At 39.0% G+C, this 19,279-nt stretch overlaps 1 protein-coding gene across 2 annotated transcripts; it reads right to left on the bottom strand.

Moving 5' to 3' along the window:
• Nucleotides 1-692: 692 nt before the first annotated feature.
• Nucleotides 693-16,718, bottom strand: LOC140556045 (semaphorin-7A). 2 transcript variants are annotated; one of them, XM_072679529.1, is made up of 14 exons: nucleotides 16,408-16,718; nucleotides 13,703-13,842; nucleotides 12,831-12,893; nucleotides 11,908-12,003; nucleotides 10,746-10,842; nucleotides 10,466-10,573; nucleotides 8,765-8,904; nucleotides 8,395-8,570; nucleotides 7,483-7,591; nucleotides 6,727-6,928; nucleotides 6,131-6,246; nucleotides 5,687-5,859; nucleotides 5,214-5,269; nucleotides 693-3,685 (listed from the first exon to the last, which is right to left on the bottom strand). In XM_072679529.1, exons 1-14 carry the CDS (start codon nucleotides 16,484-16,486, stop codon nucleotides 3,339-3,341), a joined length of 1,902 nt encoding a protein of 633 aa, XP_072535630.1. In that variant the 5' UTR covers nucleotides 16,487-16,718; the 3' UTR covers nucleotides 693-3,338. The 2 variants fall into 2 exon arrangements, with proteins under 2 accessions (XP_072535630.1, XP_072535629.1); XM_072679528.1 differs by having other exon boundaries at nucleotides 693-3,688; nucleotides 16,408-16,717.
• Between the last annotated feature and the right edge of the window lie 2,561 nt (nucleotides 16,719-19,279).

The following is a 19,279-nucleotide window of genomic DNA, read 5'->3' on the forward strand; positions in this document are numbered from 1 at the left end:
ACACAACTTGAGTGACCCAAAATTATTTTCATCATTTCTATTGATCTATTACAGGAACCCAACTTACAAATCTTTACTTTTCAGTAAAAGCTCTGTTTGGGGTGTTTTTGCAGGGTTGTTTTCAGAGTGCTTTTCAGAGTTTTGACTCTGTTTTCATCATAGCAGTAATCCATCCAACATGTTCATTATCATCAATTAATTAAAAAAATTAGCAATTAATAATGATCAGGACCTGAAGGAGTCACATAGTGTAGATAATATCAACTGGGAAAGTTGAATGAAACAGCAGCATTGAGTCACCACTGCTATAATGTAGTTAACATTACACCACTGCTATAATGTAGTTAACATTACACCACTGCTATAATGTAGTTGACATAGCAGCCCATTTTCAGATGATTTAAAAAGCTAGTTTTGAGTAGATGGTAACCTTTATCTGTTTAGTCATTTTACTGTAGTTGTTACTAGAGTTACTAATCTAGCAAACCTAATCAGCTTAGACTAGACATTGAACCACGACTCTTCTATATGTGGTATGTATCTATATGTGATACATTACTCTAGATAAGGTGTTGTTCAAGATGCAAGTGCAAGTGTTGTGTGTCTGTAAAAGATCACTTTCTAACTTTATTTCTTGGGTCCTTACAGATTGGAACATACACGCCAGAATATATACAAGCTCAGAAGAAATGTGAATGTTAATAAAAACTTTGATTTTAATGCAGCAGTTCATTATTGTTGAGCATTATTCAGTAAAAACAAATAAAGTAGTTAAAAGCAACCAGAGTAAGGGCTTAAATGTAACCATATATTTGGAAACTCTTATGATCCAGCATGTTGGGTTATTCATATAGCCCAGCTATTCTGTTATATAGTTGTGGAAATGACCCAAACTGGGTTCTTAATCCAGTATCTAGTTTTTAGTGTACCTCCCCCTCCTCATTCCATTTACATTTCATAAGTAAGACTCTGACGTAAGCTTTGTCGTCTCCATGCTTCATTTGCAGAGCACAAGCAAGAGCTGAACTAAGGAGCACAGTGACGAGCATGTCACTTGTCAAGTGACAAGTGAGACTATCTCCAAAGGCTTTGAGGTATGACTGCCAGAAGGAAAGCAAAGAAAGTCAACACAAAAAATTTGAACTGTTGTGCAGGGCCTCTGTTTCTGTTAGAATAAGAAGTGGGGATATGAAAATATGAAAGATCTATTTCAGTGTACCAAGGGAACCTAAACACAAATAGCAACTGTATGAAAAATGCTTTGTTTTTCTAGATATATGGATTTATGGTCCCATTTGAGGACTAACGATCCTAAACTGTAGGATGTAAAAATAGTGGGTGAGAGTTGGAGTTTTGGATTAAGATTCATGAAATTCTTAAAATCCTTTTTTTTCCTTTGTGTTTTATGGATATAAGTGTATAGGACATGACATATTGAGTTCATCCAACTCCAGTCAAGAAGTGAAACAAATTAAAGCAAGACTTTAATACTGAAACCTCAGTCAAGTTAAGTTATTTGCAAATAAGAGCACTTCTGAAATGGTATTGGTTAATAGAACAGTTCCGAAACATCTTGTTCAGTGATTAGCCAATATAAACAGTGTGTGCTCCTGGGAGATAAGTTACCTCAAAAATGACTTATGTATTACATTATTATAGCAAAAATGCACTGAAAATACCAGATCAATATTTTTCATTACTTTTATTAACATTGGGCCAGTTTAACAGAGGGATTTTCATCCAGATTGGCTGTAGTTGTTGAAATATGAGCAGAATGAGGAGTTTGGTTAGACTGAGGTGGGGGGTGTATGTGCAAAAAGCCTTTTTTTCACAAACAACCAAAATAATGCTAACATTAACAGCAAATATGTTTACCATAAAAATAGAAATAACTGACAGCAATCAACACACAGTACATATTCTTCATATTAGTAATTAATATTTTAAATATTATTGTGTTGACTATTTAGAGATACAGTGAGCTGAAATGAATGAACAAGGTTAAAGACATAACTGGCACATAACTGGCATATGGGGTCAGTTGCACTGGGAGAAATTGATCTGGGAATAAGACAATAAGGGATGCTCCAGTTAAAAAAATCCTGTAATGAACGATTGACTCTCTTTCTTTCTCTCTCTTTCTTTCTCTGTCCATCTATAGAGCATCTATCTCTCTGAGCAGAAATGTACCATTTAAAATAAAAAAAAGTAAAATAATATAAAAACTCTCTTTAGGATTAAATGACCTACACTCTGAAGACAGCGCACAATGACTATAAAACCATCAGGACCACTTTCCATTCACGTAGGCAGCAATGGTGGAGATCAGCATATGCAGAGCATTAGCAATATAAGTAAGATTAAGCACAAGCTTATTTTCACAGCAACTACAAAATGCAAGTCTACAGTTAGTCTATTCAAGCTTATTTGGCCATCATTTCACATGTTTTAAAATGTAATAGTTTTCATTTGGTAAAATGTAATCACACATGAGCACACGAGTATGAAACACTATAGGCCTTTGTAATCATAAAGGAGTACACAGGAGGCCTTGTTTGAAGTGATGCCATTTTTACACAGTGACACGTTTGTATGAAACGTCTGCTCGTACGGTTTCTTTCCAGCCAATGGCCAGCAAAAAGCTAACACATTGAAAATACAACCCAACACAATGCAATAAGCCAAGTCAGATTCTGCAGCTTATGCTCATACGGTGAATTGTGCTTAGGGAGAGGTCCCATACATGTTCTTAAGGCTTTAAAACTGTCATTACCTCAGTATGTGAAAAAACAACATTTTACAGGATACTTTGCAGGTTACAGCATTACTTCAGCTTCAGATGTCCATAATTGAGAGAGTTTAAGTATCTTGAGCATATATTGTAAGTAGTGAAAGATATTGGCCTGGTTCCTTTGTCTTTTAGGCTAGGTTCGCAAAGTAGTAACACTTAAAAAGCATAATGTTATTTGGTGCGAACCCTTTATTGTTAGATAGGTGATTATATATTTCCAAGAGTGCTTGTTTTATGGCTGATATTAGGAAATATTTAAACAGCATGACAATTTCAGGTTGTTCATGTGACTGAAATCTAATATGATGCGTCATTTGGCAGATAGGTCACATTAAGGTGTTTTCTATGCTTTTTGGTGATAAACAGAAATCAGAAATTTACCCGCTTGAATCACAAACAAAAGCACAGTATAGGTTGCACGGAGAACTGCTGTTCTCCTGCGCCATTTTGAACACGCCTAGTATGCGCTCATGCTCTGCGAACCTAACCTTGGTATCAAACCTCCCTCCCCTCCTTTCCAGTAGGACCCTGAGCTGGTAGGGTGGGCCTACAGGAGCCAGAAGCTAGACACTGCCATCAGCAGAGATAGGACCAGTGTGGAGGCCGGGGAAACGGGCAGGGTTCCACCGTTAAACACCAGCCTATATGACACCACTTCCTGTTTCAGGCCGCTCTCCAGCGCCATGCAGCGGAACACACCCTCCTTCAGTGGCAGCTCGAGGGTTGGGGCCAGCACACAGGATGACCCAGTGATGGTGCAGGGGTAGCGCTTCACACAGTTGTCCTTCTCCCACACGTATGTGGCGTGATAAGAATGGACAGGGCAAGGCAAAAACACTGGTCCATCTTTCGCCACCTGCACCTCCTTAGGAACCGTGCTGCGTGCCTTTGGAGCTGCTGTGCGACAAAGAGGGTTTCAGTAAATCAGTAAAACAAAATCAATCGTTGAGATGTAAACAAAGTTGTTCTGAGTGGTTTGTTGTCAAGTAGAGAAGGTTCTCCGATTCATTCACAGTGGTGGAAATAAGAAGCACTAAGAACTTGTAATGTCTAAAACCTGGATGTCTTTTCTTTAATCACACACACATCTCTTGGTGGGCCTTTTTTAAACCTTTTTCTTGCGTAGAACGCTTCATAGGTGATTTCAACACTCAACAGTTTCCATCAGGAGAACACTGTATTCTCTGTATGATTGGATGTCCTATTTGGATTTTCAGGAATTGAACCTTCTTTATAATGAAATAAAACTAGTGCTGTAATACTTGTAGAGTTAAATGTCACAAACCAGCCATAACATTAACACCTGCCTAATATTGTGTAGGTCCTCCTCGTGCCACCAAACCAGTTTTGATCCCTTCAGACCTCTAAAGGTTTCCTTTCATATCTGGCACCAAGACATTAGCAGCAGTCTTATTAGTTGTGAGGTGGGGCCTCCATGGATTGCGTCAATGAGCCCTGAGCACCCATGACCCTGTCCTTGGGTGACTTATGACTTTAACTGACCACTGCAAACCAGAAAAACCCCACAAGATTGATGTTTTGGAGATGTTCAAAAGCAGTTGTCTAGCCTTTACAGTTGTCACTGTTTACAGTCAAAGTGTATTAGAACCTAATGCTTGACCATTTTTTCTGCCTTTACCACATCATCTTCAAGAACTGACCACTCACTTGCTGACTAATATATCCCAACCACTGACCAGTGTCACTGTAACCAGATGATCAGTGTTATCAACTTCACATCTCAGGGGATTTAATGTAATGGCTGATCGGTGTATAAATGCTGTATAAGGCGTATAAGCTTTCCAAGGCATTAAGCACATCTGGTTTCTTGTTCGCCACCGCTGTGAACAGTTCGGACTGAGTAGGTTTCTCTAGAATGGAGCATTCACCTCAAACTGCTCTGAATGCCTTTGTTTACATCTTAACGCTTTAATTATGCAGCAAGGTTGTAAAATCAATGAGTTCCAATTTAATTGCTTGAGGCAATGGCTACTGGATTTAGGTGCAGTTGGGGGAAAAAAAGACTTACATATTACAGAACCTTTCATTTAATCACTTTCACTCTGCATTAAATTTTAATAATCCAGGCCAAAAAAGAAACAGATTTTAATAATTACTGAATGATAAATCTGACAAAAGATTTCTGGAGTTTTCTCTTTTTTTAGAATTTTGAGCTGAATTCGCTGATCACCTCTGAGAGAGCATAAATCAACAGCACGTATTAGGTGACCTGTTTTTGCCTAGTATGCGTCATTAGAATTTTGCATTGTCAGAAAACTACATGCCTTAAATGCAGACTGCTGTATTTGCAGGATGTAAGATCAAGAGGACACACAACTACTGTGTATACATACTGTTTGCCAACAAAGTCAAGGCAAAGTTGAATTTCCTCCTTAAATTTCTTTAGTGTTGCAGTACTCACCAGTAGCGTCCCCACAAACAGAGGCGTTGGACTGGTCAAGGCCCTGTATGAATCCTCTGTATGAAAACACAATAAAGTGAAAGTAATCGAGATTAATTTTTTTTTACTTTTACAACACTGATACTAGTAAAAATGCTGTTGTAATTGAGGCACTGGATCATCCAAGCATTTAAGATGAATAGGTAACTTTAACTACTACTTCACTTACTTAAACCCAACTCCCCCCACAGCAGAAACACAGCTAACAACGTCATCACACAGAGTGTCTGCATGCTATTTATATTTGATTAGATTTGTTACAAGACTTTAATATAATATAAATAAAAAAAATAACTTTTTTTATAATCCAGTTGGGCCAAAAACAATACCCATCATTGCTGATTTTCCTTTAGATTAAAGCACATTTACTGCTCAAATAGACTCATATACCATGCATGCTGTGTTTACTTAATGCAAATATAATAGATCTGCACCCTGTAGTGATGTTGTAGTTTGCTGGAATTGCTAGGCACTTTCTTTTGGCTGAGTCCCATCCACAGTAAGGGTCTCTGGAGAGGATGCATTCGCGGCAGCTGTGTCCGTAGCGACTGCAGTCGGCTAACTGGAGGCGCTGGATTTCCATTGCTGTACCAACATACAGGTGACCCTGGTATAAAGCAAGATGGACAGGGGGTGAAATAAGAGCCATCTGGAGCCACTGTTAAACATGGCCTGGGTATGATATCTGCATGATTCACCAGATTGAAGCTAATGTTCCCACTCTGTCTTTCTGACAGCTCCTGGCTACACTGCTACAGTCCCACATCTAACCTCCAGTCTGGGTTCATCCTTCATAGTGTGAGTATGACAAGGCTGGGTTTAAAATGGACTTTTATCTGTGGGTCTTCATTTAAGGGGTGAACAGAGTGAGCATGTACCTTCTGTGAGTCGATGGCCATGTTAATGATGGGGCCCTCGTTGTGGAACAGAGAGTACTGAGATATGATGAAAGCTTCTGCATTAGTGTGAAGCACCTTTAGGACTTTCCCCTGTTCTGTAACAATACAGAATGCAGCAAAACAGTCTTAACAACATCTTAAAAACAATAAAGGAAGGTAGCCAATTTACTATGTTTCTACAAGCTGCAGTGAGGTACAATTGCAATAAAAGAAACACAAAAGAAGCCTATTTTACATTGTTCCTTGAAGGATTTTTTCTCATTTCTTTGGTACCAAACCACACTGAATCTAATTAGCCCTTACTTTGTTTTGCTCCAAGGTTTTGAAAAAGACAATGCACATTATCAGTGTCTGGAAAAAAAAAACTAAAACAGTATCTATACAAGAGAAGCAAAAGGCATTCTTAACACTTACTGTTATTAAATTCAGTGCAATTTTGAACTGTTTCTATTGATCCATTTAACACAAAATGCACAAATAATATGAAGAGAAGCTAGCGCTGTACAAATTGTGTTAAACAGACAATACTATGTAACTAGTTCTTCAAACTTTTTTCAGGAAACTTTCCCTGTTACCTGTGCCCAGGTAGATAACGCTGTAGTGCTCATCGTTGACGGCCAGCACAGTGTCTGCCACTACATGTGTAAAATGGTCGTCAATGGGCAGGTCTAGAGGAGCTCCTCCTACTGGCCAGATCACATCGTCAATCTCAGGATGATCCTTGATCACAACCAGTGTCCTTGGGTTCAGAGTTGCTGTACTGTTCTTAGAGGAACACTGAGAGAAGAGAACCAGCAGTTAGTGAGTTTTATCACAATTTAAGAGTGATCAACCTGGGGAAGATAAAATGTGATATATAATAATCAATAATAATCATCAAATATGGGCAGATGTTTACAGATTATTATAAGTAATTCTTCTTCTTCTTCTTCTTCTTCTTCTTATTATTATTATTAGTATTATTATGTCCTCTCTGTCCATTTAAACACATCATTAAATCATCATTACATTACTTTTAATGAATACATTCAGCTACGCTAAGTTGCACTCATTGCTGACAGCTTGTCTCTGGTCTCTGTAGAAAAGGACTGCCAATATAATAAGAAAAAAACATGAACATGTAGGCACAATGCAATCAAATCCCTGGACACAAACAGTTACCCCAACAAAAGCAGGATAAACTCTTTTTTTTTATTGATTCAAGTCTAAATTTTGGAATAAACAATAAATGAGCAAGAAACCCAGTAATATTGTCCATGGAGTGTAGTGACACATTAGTGTCACTAAAGTTATTGTTAATGTCAAATATTGAACATTGTGGGGAGATGTACCATTCCAGGTCGGTGTCCAGTCAGTGGGATCGTGTAGCCTTTCAGCTTGGATTTAGCAAATGCCTGGTCAATTTCCTCAATGGAGTATGCACACACTACAGTAGTGCCCCTATTAGAGAAGAAGAGAATAGATGTAAATAACAATGCTTGTTACTCTCTGACTATGCAACATCAGTGTTTTACCATTAGAGCAATTAAAAGAAGTTTCAAGCTCAACATATTGGTTTACTTGTAAATACTGTAAAATATGTGCAGTATAATATCTACAGTAGCACATCTAACAAAATACATACAATACTCTGCAAAGATTGAAGGCATCTAAGAAAAGTATACTTTTCCAAAAATCATGTGTTTCAATCCCTGGTGATGCCACAGCCATATTTGCTTCATTCTCTCTTGGAGGGTTTCTCTAGGATTCTCATTCCCCCGTCACTTAACACAGTGCTAGCCAGTATGGATCTGTTTGCTGATGTAATTGAACAGACAGTTAATTGCTCTCCATCAAACACATTCAGCTGTCCAGTGACTATGCATTAGCAGCAAGCTATGGTTGCAAGTTACTGAGCGGTTGGCTCAGAGAAACCACATGATAGCTTTAACCCTCCCAGCACAGGTAGCATTGTGTGAGGGGGGAGTCCTAGCTAGCCTGTGAGAATTGAAACTGACTAAATTAGTGGAAAAAATTCCATAAAAAAGGGATGGATTTTCCAAAAGCATCTTGGCAAAACATGAATCTTAAGTGGTCGAGTGAGCTTCACATTAACACTCTCTCCACCAATTAGGATCTTAACACTAGGATGCTTTTGGGTTTATTGGTTCACATAAAAACACTAATATTCCTTGGGTGCCCAAAATATATAAAGTACAGATAATATTGATGCTACCTCTTAGAGATGCATTACTGCCACTTACCACACATTGGAGAAGAGTCCATACATGACACCAGTTCGATGCTGGGATATCAGCACAAATGCTCGTCTGATGTTGTTGTACTGCTGAGGAGTGCTGGCTGTTCCACACATCACACGTGCCTTTAGGAACGTAGTCCAGGAATCAGGCAGCAGACTCTTTATGCCCCCTTCATCATTCTGGATCACATGCACAAACACACACATGCTGTACCATGATAAAATTCTGTCCAGTCATTTGCAATATTCTCCAGAGGTCAGTGATTTCTAATTAATAGCACATAATTTAGAATTACAAGCATATTATGCATACACTTCTTATGGCTGTATATGATCTCAATATATTCATTAAACAAAAGCAAGGCACTGGCTACCATGCAGATTCGTCCAATTCGCGCCCGATATGGTTCTTCATCCAAACCGGCTGTCTTGTTGAGCTCGCTGAAGAAAAAGTAGATCTCCTCATTGTATTTCTGTGTTGCAGGAATGACTACTGCCCCAGCAAACTGAGGGTCTAACAAAGAGAGAAAGGGACACAGCAAACAAGTGCTTACTGTTTTGATGTGCTCAAGTACTTCTTCGGCCTGTCTCCACTGTTAAAAAGCATTCACCTATTATATGCTTATTTGAATTGTTCTTGTATGTGAATTCTGTTCGGTTTAAAGGAGGACCCCTATCCAAGATGCTATGCCATCTCCATTGTGGGTAATGGGCTGAAGAAAATTACGGTGGAGGGAGTCTATTTACGGGGCAACACTTTCAAAGGACATGCATTTTAATGCCCACTGAAGGTCGTTTTGTTTCTGTTCTGAACTTGGACAAAATAAAGGACAATAGCACTCACAAATGAGTGGTGCTACCACAGGCAAGGGCACAGTTTGAAATCCATGCTCCTTATACAAACCAGCATTGGCAGAACACGGTCTAAGCGACAATCTGTCCTTCTCTGCTGTAGCCTTTCATGATAAGATCAGTCCCTGCAGCTTCATGATTATAATCATATCTTTAATATGTCGCATATACTTCCAGTGGGGGTTTTATTCAGCTAAATCCCATTTTAGGTCTCTCATACCACGTTATAGAGCCACCAATCTAGGAGGAAAAAGCTTACTCATGCCATCCTGCTAAACAGTGTAAACAGTAGGCCTTGCAGTAATGTTGATCGTTTCCCCCACAACTATTCCTTCAGCTAGAGATTAGATCAGATTGCAATGTAGAAGCTAAATTGAAGCTGTTAACAATGTAAAGAATTCTGGTGGTGTATCCCCTCTTTCAATGAGAAGATAATAGGCTATTGACAGCTCCACTACTTATTCGCAGGTGGATTTCTTTGTGCCTCATTACTAGGCCATACCACAGCTCACCAACATTTTTAAATGGTATTGTCATCATGGCCGTATTGGCATGCTTCTGTGTCTTCATAATAAATTGAGTAATTAGAAGCCATACAGGCTAAATTATTATTTTTATTTTTAAGAAAACGTATTCATTAACAAAGTTCTCCAGTTAGACATGCTGGGCTATCCATCCATGCATCACTTAGACCGTTAGCCTCTGTTATTAGACTTCATTGAACAAGATCAACTACAGTGCTATGTAAATATCTTCAGTTGTATGTGTAACTTAGTGCCCCCTAGGTTATGACAACAACAGCAACAACTATAATATTATTATTATTATTATTATTATTATTATTATTATCCATTTATTTCATAATATGGTAGTTTGTTTTGGTAACAGAATTGAAAAGTGCATAATAAAGGATTATAAACAATAATATAATAATAATAATACAAGCCAGTCATTTCGCCCCAGGCAAGTATGAACGTCTGTTGTGTTGTTGCCTTTATAAATGTGTATATAGGCTTATGTTAGTCATGTAGGGTCACTTAGGTGTCATGTAGCCTTTTAAAAACTGTGCTTCAGCAAATTTGCCAACATTTCGGAAAGAAAAAAAATACTATTGTTGGAATGAAACAGCACATTTACATCGAACAGAAGAAAAAAAAAATGTTGTCAAATATTCCTATTTCAGAATGCCAGGCCCTGTAATTGTAACACCTCAGCCCACTTACTTAGCAGCCATTTGCTCTCAGTCTTAAGCAGCTTGTTGGAGCTGTAGGTGCGACGGATAGAGCCAGGCTGCTTCGCCACTGCTGACAGAGCAGAATACAGACTACCATCTGAAAGAGAGCGAGAACGAGTGAGAGAGAGAGAGAAAGAGTTCATGCATCAGCACCTCTGTGAGGAGAACATCCTTGTCTGATTATAGAATGCCTGATTCATCTAGATGAGAACGCTGGACTTGGAAAATGTCTAATGAAGAGGTGTTTACACTCGCCCCAATGACTTTACCTGCTGCGAGACTGACAGAGCGTTGAGAGGGAAAAGGAGGGGAGATATCTGAGGCTGATGTCCGATCAGGTATGTCTGTGAGAACAGTTTTGTTGACCTGGTGAGAGATAAGGTAAAAAATGTCAAGATGAAACATGATGGTGCCATAACGACTATGAAGTTCATTTCTATGAAAAGCCTCTACTTGCTGTTTCTCATTTTAGAAAGAGGATAAAATCCTCTAGACTAGTGTGTTTAGATCTAGCAATTTCACAGCACCTGCACCACAAATGACTATAAAATGTTATGATCATTCTGGAGGTGGCGCAGCCTCAGCTAAATAATGAGCTAAACCACAATTGAAGCTGCAGATGTAAGAACAGATGCACACAAGCCTCATTACCCTTCAGACATTTTAGTATGTCAGTAGACAATTCTACCTTACGCTGTACCCATTATTCCTGTAAACTAACAATATTTGATACTGAAAATCAGGAATTACATAATTTGTAAGGGTTTTATGTAGTAATGATGTTACAAGCCTGCACTCACTAATGCCGTACTTTGTAAGTCAGGCTGTCTGTTAAATTCAGAGTCATGGCTACACATGGCAATATGTTCACACTAAACAATGTAAAAGTAAAGGAAAGAGCTTTTTGATGGTGTAGTAAACCTTACTCACAGCATTCTGTCTTCATTTGTAATTTCTCGAAAGGAAAGAGCAACACTTTTATTATAACTTTTATTATAGGTATAACGATCAAGATGCCTTCCTTTATTAAGTCTATAAATATCTTCTTTGAGATGTTATGATAGAAATCTGAATGCACAATACTGTGGTAGAGAGTGCAGTAACAAATTTCTTACACTGACTTTATACAGACAGCATTAGCTGTCAAAGCCTAACTTATTAGTTGTAAATTGTTAATCAATGACTTCCCAAAAACAGTTCCCTAAAAAAGGCAGTTCTTTCCACAATTTACCTAATGTTTCAGTTCTTAGTGCAGTTATTCAGTGGACTTAAATGGAAATAAAGAGTGTTCTAAAACCTGTGATCAGTAGGGTACACTTAGGTTAAGACCTACTGCCCTTCTTCTATAAAGTTACTATTTTGAAAATATGAGGTTTTGTCCTAATAACATCATGCTGTCTGTGTATGAGCAATTAAATATTAGCACCTTACCAGTAGCCAGCATTTAGGAGAGCCTGCATTTGTCCCACACACCACAAAGGTGTCATTGACTTTCTCAATGACAGTGATGAAATTGTCACACTCGAGCTATGCAAGGTGAAAGAATACATTAGATTATAACATGTGATTATGTAATATCTGAACTGTACATTCCCAGCAAAACATGCCTACATGATTGGTATATGCCAGAAACCAGCACTGCAGACATAAACACTAAAGACCTTAATGATGTGAGCACTGTTCAGACCTTCCTTTGCATCCTTTTAAAAGAATTTGACACACACAAGGGTTCTGTTCAAAGCCATTAACCTTAAAACATAACCCCATTCAGTCTGCTGTGATGATGAGTGATGTGCCACTCTCCACATATGACTATTTCTGTAGATTTAGAATGAGGCCACAGTGCTTTGCTCTCTGCTCTGACTGGCCCTTGTGGCAAGAATCTGGGTCCATATATACACAAAGTGGCTGTTTCAACCATGCTTAAATGCTTGTACACCTGAGGAAAGCTGAGGAGGACTCAACCTCAGAAACAGCTCTTAAAACAGAGCTAATTAGTATGTCCCTGTGTTTTCCTATGAATTCCAAATTTAGAAAGTCTACACCTGACACAAATACTGCTGGACAATTTTCAGTAGGTTACTGGCAGCTGTGTGGCCTACTGGTTCTAAATGTACAGTACAGTGGCTTAATTGTACAGAAAATCGCAGTAACTATTGTGAACACGTTGTATGTTCCTAGACATTTTTGTACAGCCAAAGAACAACAACCGTAATGTAAATCAGTATGCTTTGTAAACATTTGCTGAAAAGTCACAGGATGTTTTACAGTGAAGCTAGGATAGGACACTAGATTTCCTTTGAAATGTTAGATGTAAGGAGCTGCCATAACAATCAAACAAAGGTTTATCTTACCTGTAGAGGTATTGATCTGGCAAGGCAGGCCTCTTTAGCACTTTCATCAGTCACTACCGGTATCTATGTGTGGATCGATAACATACAGTTTTACATTTCTCTCCTCTGACTTTCATATTTTGACAAGTATAAGACTACACTGTAACAAATGTCTGTAGTATTTACAGAAATACTACTGTATAATTATTTTTTTTACTGTCAAGCCTGAATACAGCAGTCAGTGGTGGGTGAATTCTACAGTAAACACTTTTTATCTTGATAATTGTATATTTTCCATTATTTTCAACTCAGATATTAGTTTTTTTGTCACGCAGACAGAAAGAGTTCTTTAAATCCTCCATGATGATGCTGAAGGCTTTATTTGCTTCAATTTGTAGAAGTACAGGGTAATAAGTATGCCATTCTATGATACTGCATTGCTACATAACTCTGGATACACTGCACTGGGAGAAAGAGAAACCTAGATGCTGGTGTGTGTAGCATTACCCAAAGTTTTATCATCTGGCGACATTTAGCTGATGGCATCATCAGTTTGGTATAGGAGTAACAATACTGGATAAATGTTTCTTTGTGTCCCCAAGTGTTTGTCAGATGGACACCTTTTTGGTTCTCAATCTTAAACTTGAGTTGTTTTCTACTGAAAGACTCTTTACTGAACCGATATGGTTCTCCTGTGGTCCCACTATTTATTAGTGAGTATAATATGTTCTCTGATCCAGCTTTGATCTGACCCTGTTAATTATAATTCTTCTGCAATCATAGTTGATCTTGACTGCAGCATTTACTCAGTGCTATTTTACATTACTGAAGAGTTCCATTATCTGCTGAGGGCAGTCTGATGTTGGTATTAGGTGACCATATCAGGTCCATACCATTGTCTCTTGCACTTCTTTATGGGTGAATGAGATCATATAGATGACTGCTTGGCCCCCCACATACAGAACATCGCTGCCCTGCTGGTGGTACACCGTCATGTAGTTCTCTGGTTTCATGAAGTGAAACCTCGCTGGCTCTGAAAGGCAGTTTACAAAGGGTCAAGGCACATACTGTAAAATACTGTAAAAAGAAATAGACTGAATTGACTTGATTTAAATGTATACACAGTTTCCATCTAATGCAATATACAATGAAGACAGTTATGGACAAAAATGTAGACATATTATTTCTATGTTCTTATTGTACATATACACTGTCCCCCAAATGGCAAATAATATAGAGGTAAACTTAAAGGTACTTCATTTGTTATCAGTATATTAAATTCATTTTATCTGTAAACTAGATTCACTATCTCAGTGAATTATTATCTACATAATGGGGCTGTAGAGATACCTTTGGTTGTACCACATCACAGTCAACAGTAAAAGATTTTTATTTTTTATTTTTTGCACAGTACAACAAGTACCAAGCGCTTCAATGCAATTTGGTTTAGTTTATTTAATAACTGCTGTCCAATCTAAAATCAATAAATAAATCAATCAATGTCTTTAAAGATAAATGGGGATTCATTATGTGAATGTATCATATACAGTTGACACACAGCATGGCATAAGCCCATTAAAACCATACAAATGTATCACACAGGCACCAGTCTATAGCTATCTATGTTACATCCCTATAACAAATTCCTGTAGAATTTGTACACTGGCACACAGAACTAACAGATTTTTCTTCATCATCAACAGGTGCTTGCTATCCAACAACCCAACTGTTTGTAACTCCAGTGCAACCTCTTTAAGATATTTCCGGACTCCATTTTCAGAAGAGCTTGTGTTTTATTCGTCATATCATCTATCGTGGTAAACATTCGCTCATGAGATGGTTGTGTGTACGTGTGTGTGTGTGTGTGTGTGTGTGTGTGTGTCTCGCCCTTCCTTTGTGAATCGAGAAAGACGTGCTTTGAATTGAGGACGCGCCTCCATTTGGCCGAGATAAAGAGATCGATACTCTCCATGGTGCTGAAACGGGCACTACGAATACAAGCCACAGTTTTTCGTGGACGATTTGGGTACAAAGAGATAGAAGCATCTCTTAGGCGAGTGTTTTCAGTGCAAACAGGGTAAGACTATAATAAAGGTCTGGACAGGCAAATATATATATAATATATATAATATAATATCTAATATATATATATATAAAGGATGATAATAAGAGGGTGTATATCACGGTCCTATCGCCACTGGTTGTGGCTCAGCGAGAGCACTCAGCCTCAGCGTTGAGGCGTGTATAGAATAAATAATTGTAAGTTGGATTATGTGGAATTTTCCATGGGATATATCCTATATATTTGTGTGTTGTGTGTGTGTTTGTGTGTGTGTGTGTGTGTGTGTGTTTGTGTGTGTGTGTGTGTGTGTGTGTGTGTACGCGCGCCCATGTGTGCGCGTGCGTGCGCATTTTACGAGGTCGCGTGTGTTTTCTGCTCTGATCTTCGAAAAGCCTCAGCTACTGCAATGGCATCATCTCCATTAGCTCGTACCTGCAATGCAGTTCTGCAGCTTTGGCCACTTACACGCGCCACAACAAGCACTTGTTAACGATGTTAACGATGTACAGCGTTTTCAAACGTGCTGTTTTTCCGCCCAGTCGACCTCTGTTAGCTCTACAGCAGCCGCAACGGGAGAAAAGTCCAATGAAAACCCTGCAATCCTCCGTCCAGTGCTTGTTGTTGGCGATAACGGTGGGCGACTGTGCATTGGAGCGGTCTCTGAAACGAGCCGGTGTTTATAACCAGAGGCAGTTTACCAACCGGTAAACAACGGACATATGTCAAGATGGCGTTACCATGGATACGAAGCCATAAATATCGACCCAATATCTATGTTTGACCACTCTCATCTATTACGGTGACACGGAGCAGCAGCAGCCAGCGGGTTTCTTGAGGAAATCAGACGCAGTGTCTGCAGTATTCAGCCACCCTGGTTGATTAGTTTAGTGCACTAGCTTTAGGCTACATGAATATTTCATAGGACGACGTTTAATATTGGTTTATATATTATAATGATAGCTGGCGACCACATTAACAGCGTGTCGTCAGAAATACTCCGCGCAAAAATGAATGAATAACTGACTAACTAACTAAAATAAATAAATAACGTGAAGGATGTTCAATGACCTGCATGCGCTTGTGTGCTTCTTAATCAATGGCAAAAATCTCCCAATCTCCACCTAAGAACAGCTGTATCCAAAGAATTCGTGGACAGACTGTTAATTAGTAACGCACGCGTCCTGCTTCATAAAGTGAGGATTAAGTACACTATATGAGACCAGATCTACCCCCAGTTCAAGCACATCAGGCACGTAAGGAATATGAGGTGGCTAAATGCACTGCATTCAGAAGCATATGGCCAGTATTTAGTTATGTCTTCATGTGGCACAGGCTTTATGCACGAAAACGAGCGTGTTTTCTCCCCCTCATTATTTCACAGCAAGCTACTTTATAGTATAAACAACGTTGGACAAACAGGGCGTTTCTGTCCAGCTTTGTAAAAACGAGATGTTTCCAGAATTCATCCCGGGTGACGTATTATCCTTAACCTAACAGTGCTTGAAAGCCCGAGCATGACAGAAAAGCTCTGCTTACCTTGTACTGTAAATTTCAGTCGAGGGGATTTCTCAGCCAGGACTATAGAAAAGAGGGTGGTCAGAAGAATCTGATTCATGATTCTGAAGTCTTTTTTCCTGCAGCCAGAAAGAGAAGAGCGTCCTCTAATCTACGAATCCAAACCCCTTCCTCCGAATCGCTCGGTGTGGTGTGGCAGGGCAGGTTGAGGCTACGGTTTAATACGCAGCATTGGTCTCAGTGCTAGTCTAAATCCTTCTGTCCCTCACCATCTCCGAGAGGTAGTCGGGGTGATGGTCTTCACGTCACACTCCCCAAAGGAGAGAGGAGGGATGAGAGAGATGTTCAGGCTTTAAACCATCCAGTAGCTTCACACCAGCTGAGAACATTTAGCCAACATTTACTCTACTCATTTACTGATCTACCATAAATGCTGTATTGTAGAGAAATTTAGATTTAGACTTAGATTTCTTTACGCTCTTTTTAAAATAAAGATGCCACAAAAGGTTCCTTGAGCGATGCCATAGAGGAGCCACTGTAGGCTTCATAAAGAAATCTGTGAGTGTAAAGAACCTTCGCTTGATATAAAGGTTCTTGACCTTATTCGATAAATGGTTGACACTAGCAAACACTGATTTCTATCTGTGCCATTAAAGAGCTTAGTTTCCCACAAGCATCAAATGATCTTAACTGTTAACTGAGACAATGTTAAAAGTAAAACTTTACAAATTTACAGTTATCTGAAAGGAAATCTGAACAAAAAAATGCCTTCTTTGGGTACAATCATGTCTTGCAGAAGTGTTAAACGTCCTTAATCTTCACATCTTAACGATATACCTATGCATAAATTAAAATAATGGTGGAATTCCCCTTTAAGAGTTCTGACAGCCTGCTCTTACTGAATGTTGAGGCACTGAATGAGATGTAGGGAATTTGTCTGATGTGTCAATCAATGTGTCCAATGTTTCAAACATACACTGTACATCCAGCATTTCTCCAGACACCGCTTCCAGTTAGTGAATTCCAATACGTTTTACTTTTTTGCTCACACAGGAGTTCAACTGCTCACATTCAGCTTATATAATGTCCATAGAAAAGCACTGCTGACGGAATGGGTTGCTCTGCTGCAGCCGTACATAAGTCTAAGGTCACCATGCTCAAACGTCAGATAGAGGGGTATAAAGCAGATAAGGCTCCCCAGTAACTGCATTCTCTGGAATAATGGAGCATCAATTTGGGATGAGTTGGAGTGGTGTTCTTGATCCAGAACAATTCATTCAAGGTCACTGTTCTTGTGGCTGAATGCAATCAGATTCTAACAGAATTTTTTTAACATCTACACAGCCAACATGCTCATGTGGGCCTCACATAGGTGGAATGTGGGCTAGGTGGGCTTCAGGTGGGCAAGAGCCCTGAATGGGTTTGCACATACTTTACATATGTTACTTCCCAAATGGGCCCAATTGTTACAGACTACCTTAATCATACATAGGTCTCATCTAGGCCCCATGTGCAGAGGTACAACCCAGATGCCAATACCCATGCCTAACCCTTCCTGGTCCCATCACTGACAAGGGTGGGCATCCATATGTGGGGCCACCATGAAACCAGAGGACAAAACTTTCTGGTTCTCAGCAGGGCTACCCATTCGAACCCCATATGGATATGTTTGAAGGGTAGAAGAATATAGACTGTTACTACAGCAAGAACGGAGAGTTTGTATGTTTGGAGATACACAGTGTTCTTATTCAAGATGTATCCAATATGTTCCTCTGTTTGAAGTAGTTATTCCTGTAAGGCCATTAACTTTATACTCTGCAATATTCAGAGTGCATTTAACAAAAATAGTGCTGTAAATATCAATTGTGTTGTGATTTTGAAATTCAAGACACTGCCCCCACTTAGCTAATGTGGTATGCTTTTTGTTTGTCTTCTGGTATCCTCTCAGCATAGCATTCACTAATGCTCCAGAGTAAGATGGAGTCAGCAAGGCAGTTCCAGCTGAGAATGTGTTCTGACATGCATATTAGAGTATCAATACATGATCAATACAAGTAAATCTTAGGTACTGTAATGCTGACTAGAAATGCTCACTGTAGGAAGTCAAACATTAGATTAGGAACCATCATGCCATTACTGCGGCATAATATCTAACCACGGCACAAGTGGTATAAAAAACACCTGATAGGCGAGCTGTCTTTCTGATAATGTACGCGGTCAGGCAGCTGGCTTCGCATTGACAAATCTTTAGCAATGGCTGCCAAACCACTGAGTGGTTCTAGACCAGACAAAGTGTGCATTTTAAACAGATATTCACATTTGCATAATATGGACAAAAGTATTGGGACACCTGGTCATTCGTTGTTTCTTCTGAAATCAAGGGTATTAAAAAAAAACGTATCCTGTTTTTTTGGATTAACTGTTGGAGTTTCTACTGTCCAGGAATGGCTACTATTTTGGAGCACCATTGTGAGGATTTTATTGCATTCAGTGCCAAGAGCGTGGGGGGGGGCACACCTGGCATTAGGCATGGTGCCAATAGGTTCATGTTTTTCTGCTCCAGAGAGTCCTATTCTATTGGCAATACTTTTCTACAGGGGTTAGACAAGCTGTGTGTGTATTTGCACATCTGTGTACAGCTTTTGGCTCCACCTATTGGACACTACTGTCAATGGCACTGATATTGAGTGTCATCATTATAAACAAAGTAAAGATAAATTGATTTATGTTGCATTACTACACACAAGTCTCCTTATGTAGGAATGTACTGTCATTTATATCATGTATTTAAGGCATGCACACTGTAAGTTGTAATTGTAAATGGAAAAAAAAAACAGAAAAGCTGTTTATTCAGCTATTTGCAGGTTTAGTTTTCAGCTTTCTGCTGAAAAAC

This window comes from Salminus brasiliensis, chromosome 5 (assembly GCF_030463535.1).
Source record: "Salminus brasiliensis chromosome 5, fSalBra1.hap2, whole genome shotgun sequence".
In the NCBI taxonomy this organism is placed as follows: Eukaryota; Metazoa; Chordata; class Actinopteri; order Characiformes; family Bryconidae; genus Salminus; species Salminus brasiliensis.

What these genes read in the sequence shown, in the direction of transcription:
- LOC140556045 (XM_072679528.1), bottom strand. Translation starts at nt 16,486, where the DNA reads ATGAATCAGATTCTTCTGACCACCCTCTTTTCTATAGTCCTGGCTGAG. An exon ending in ACTGAAATTTACAGTACAAG is followed by an intron (nt 13,843 to 16,407) that starts GTAAGCAGAGCT and finishes ACTGCCTTTCAG; the next exon opens with AGCCAGCGAGGTTTCACTTC. An exon ending in AACTACAACATCACTACAGG is followed by an intron (nt 5,270 to 5,686) that starts GTGCAGATCTAT and finishes GTTTTCATACAG; the next exon opens with AGGATTCATACAGGGCCTTG.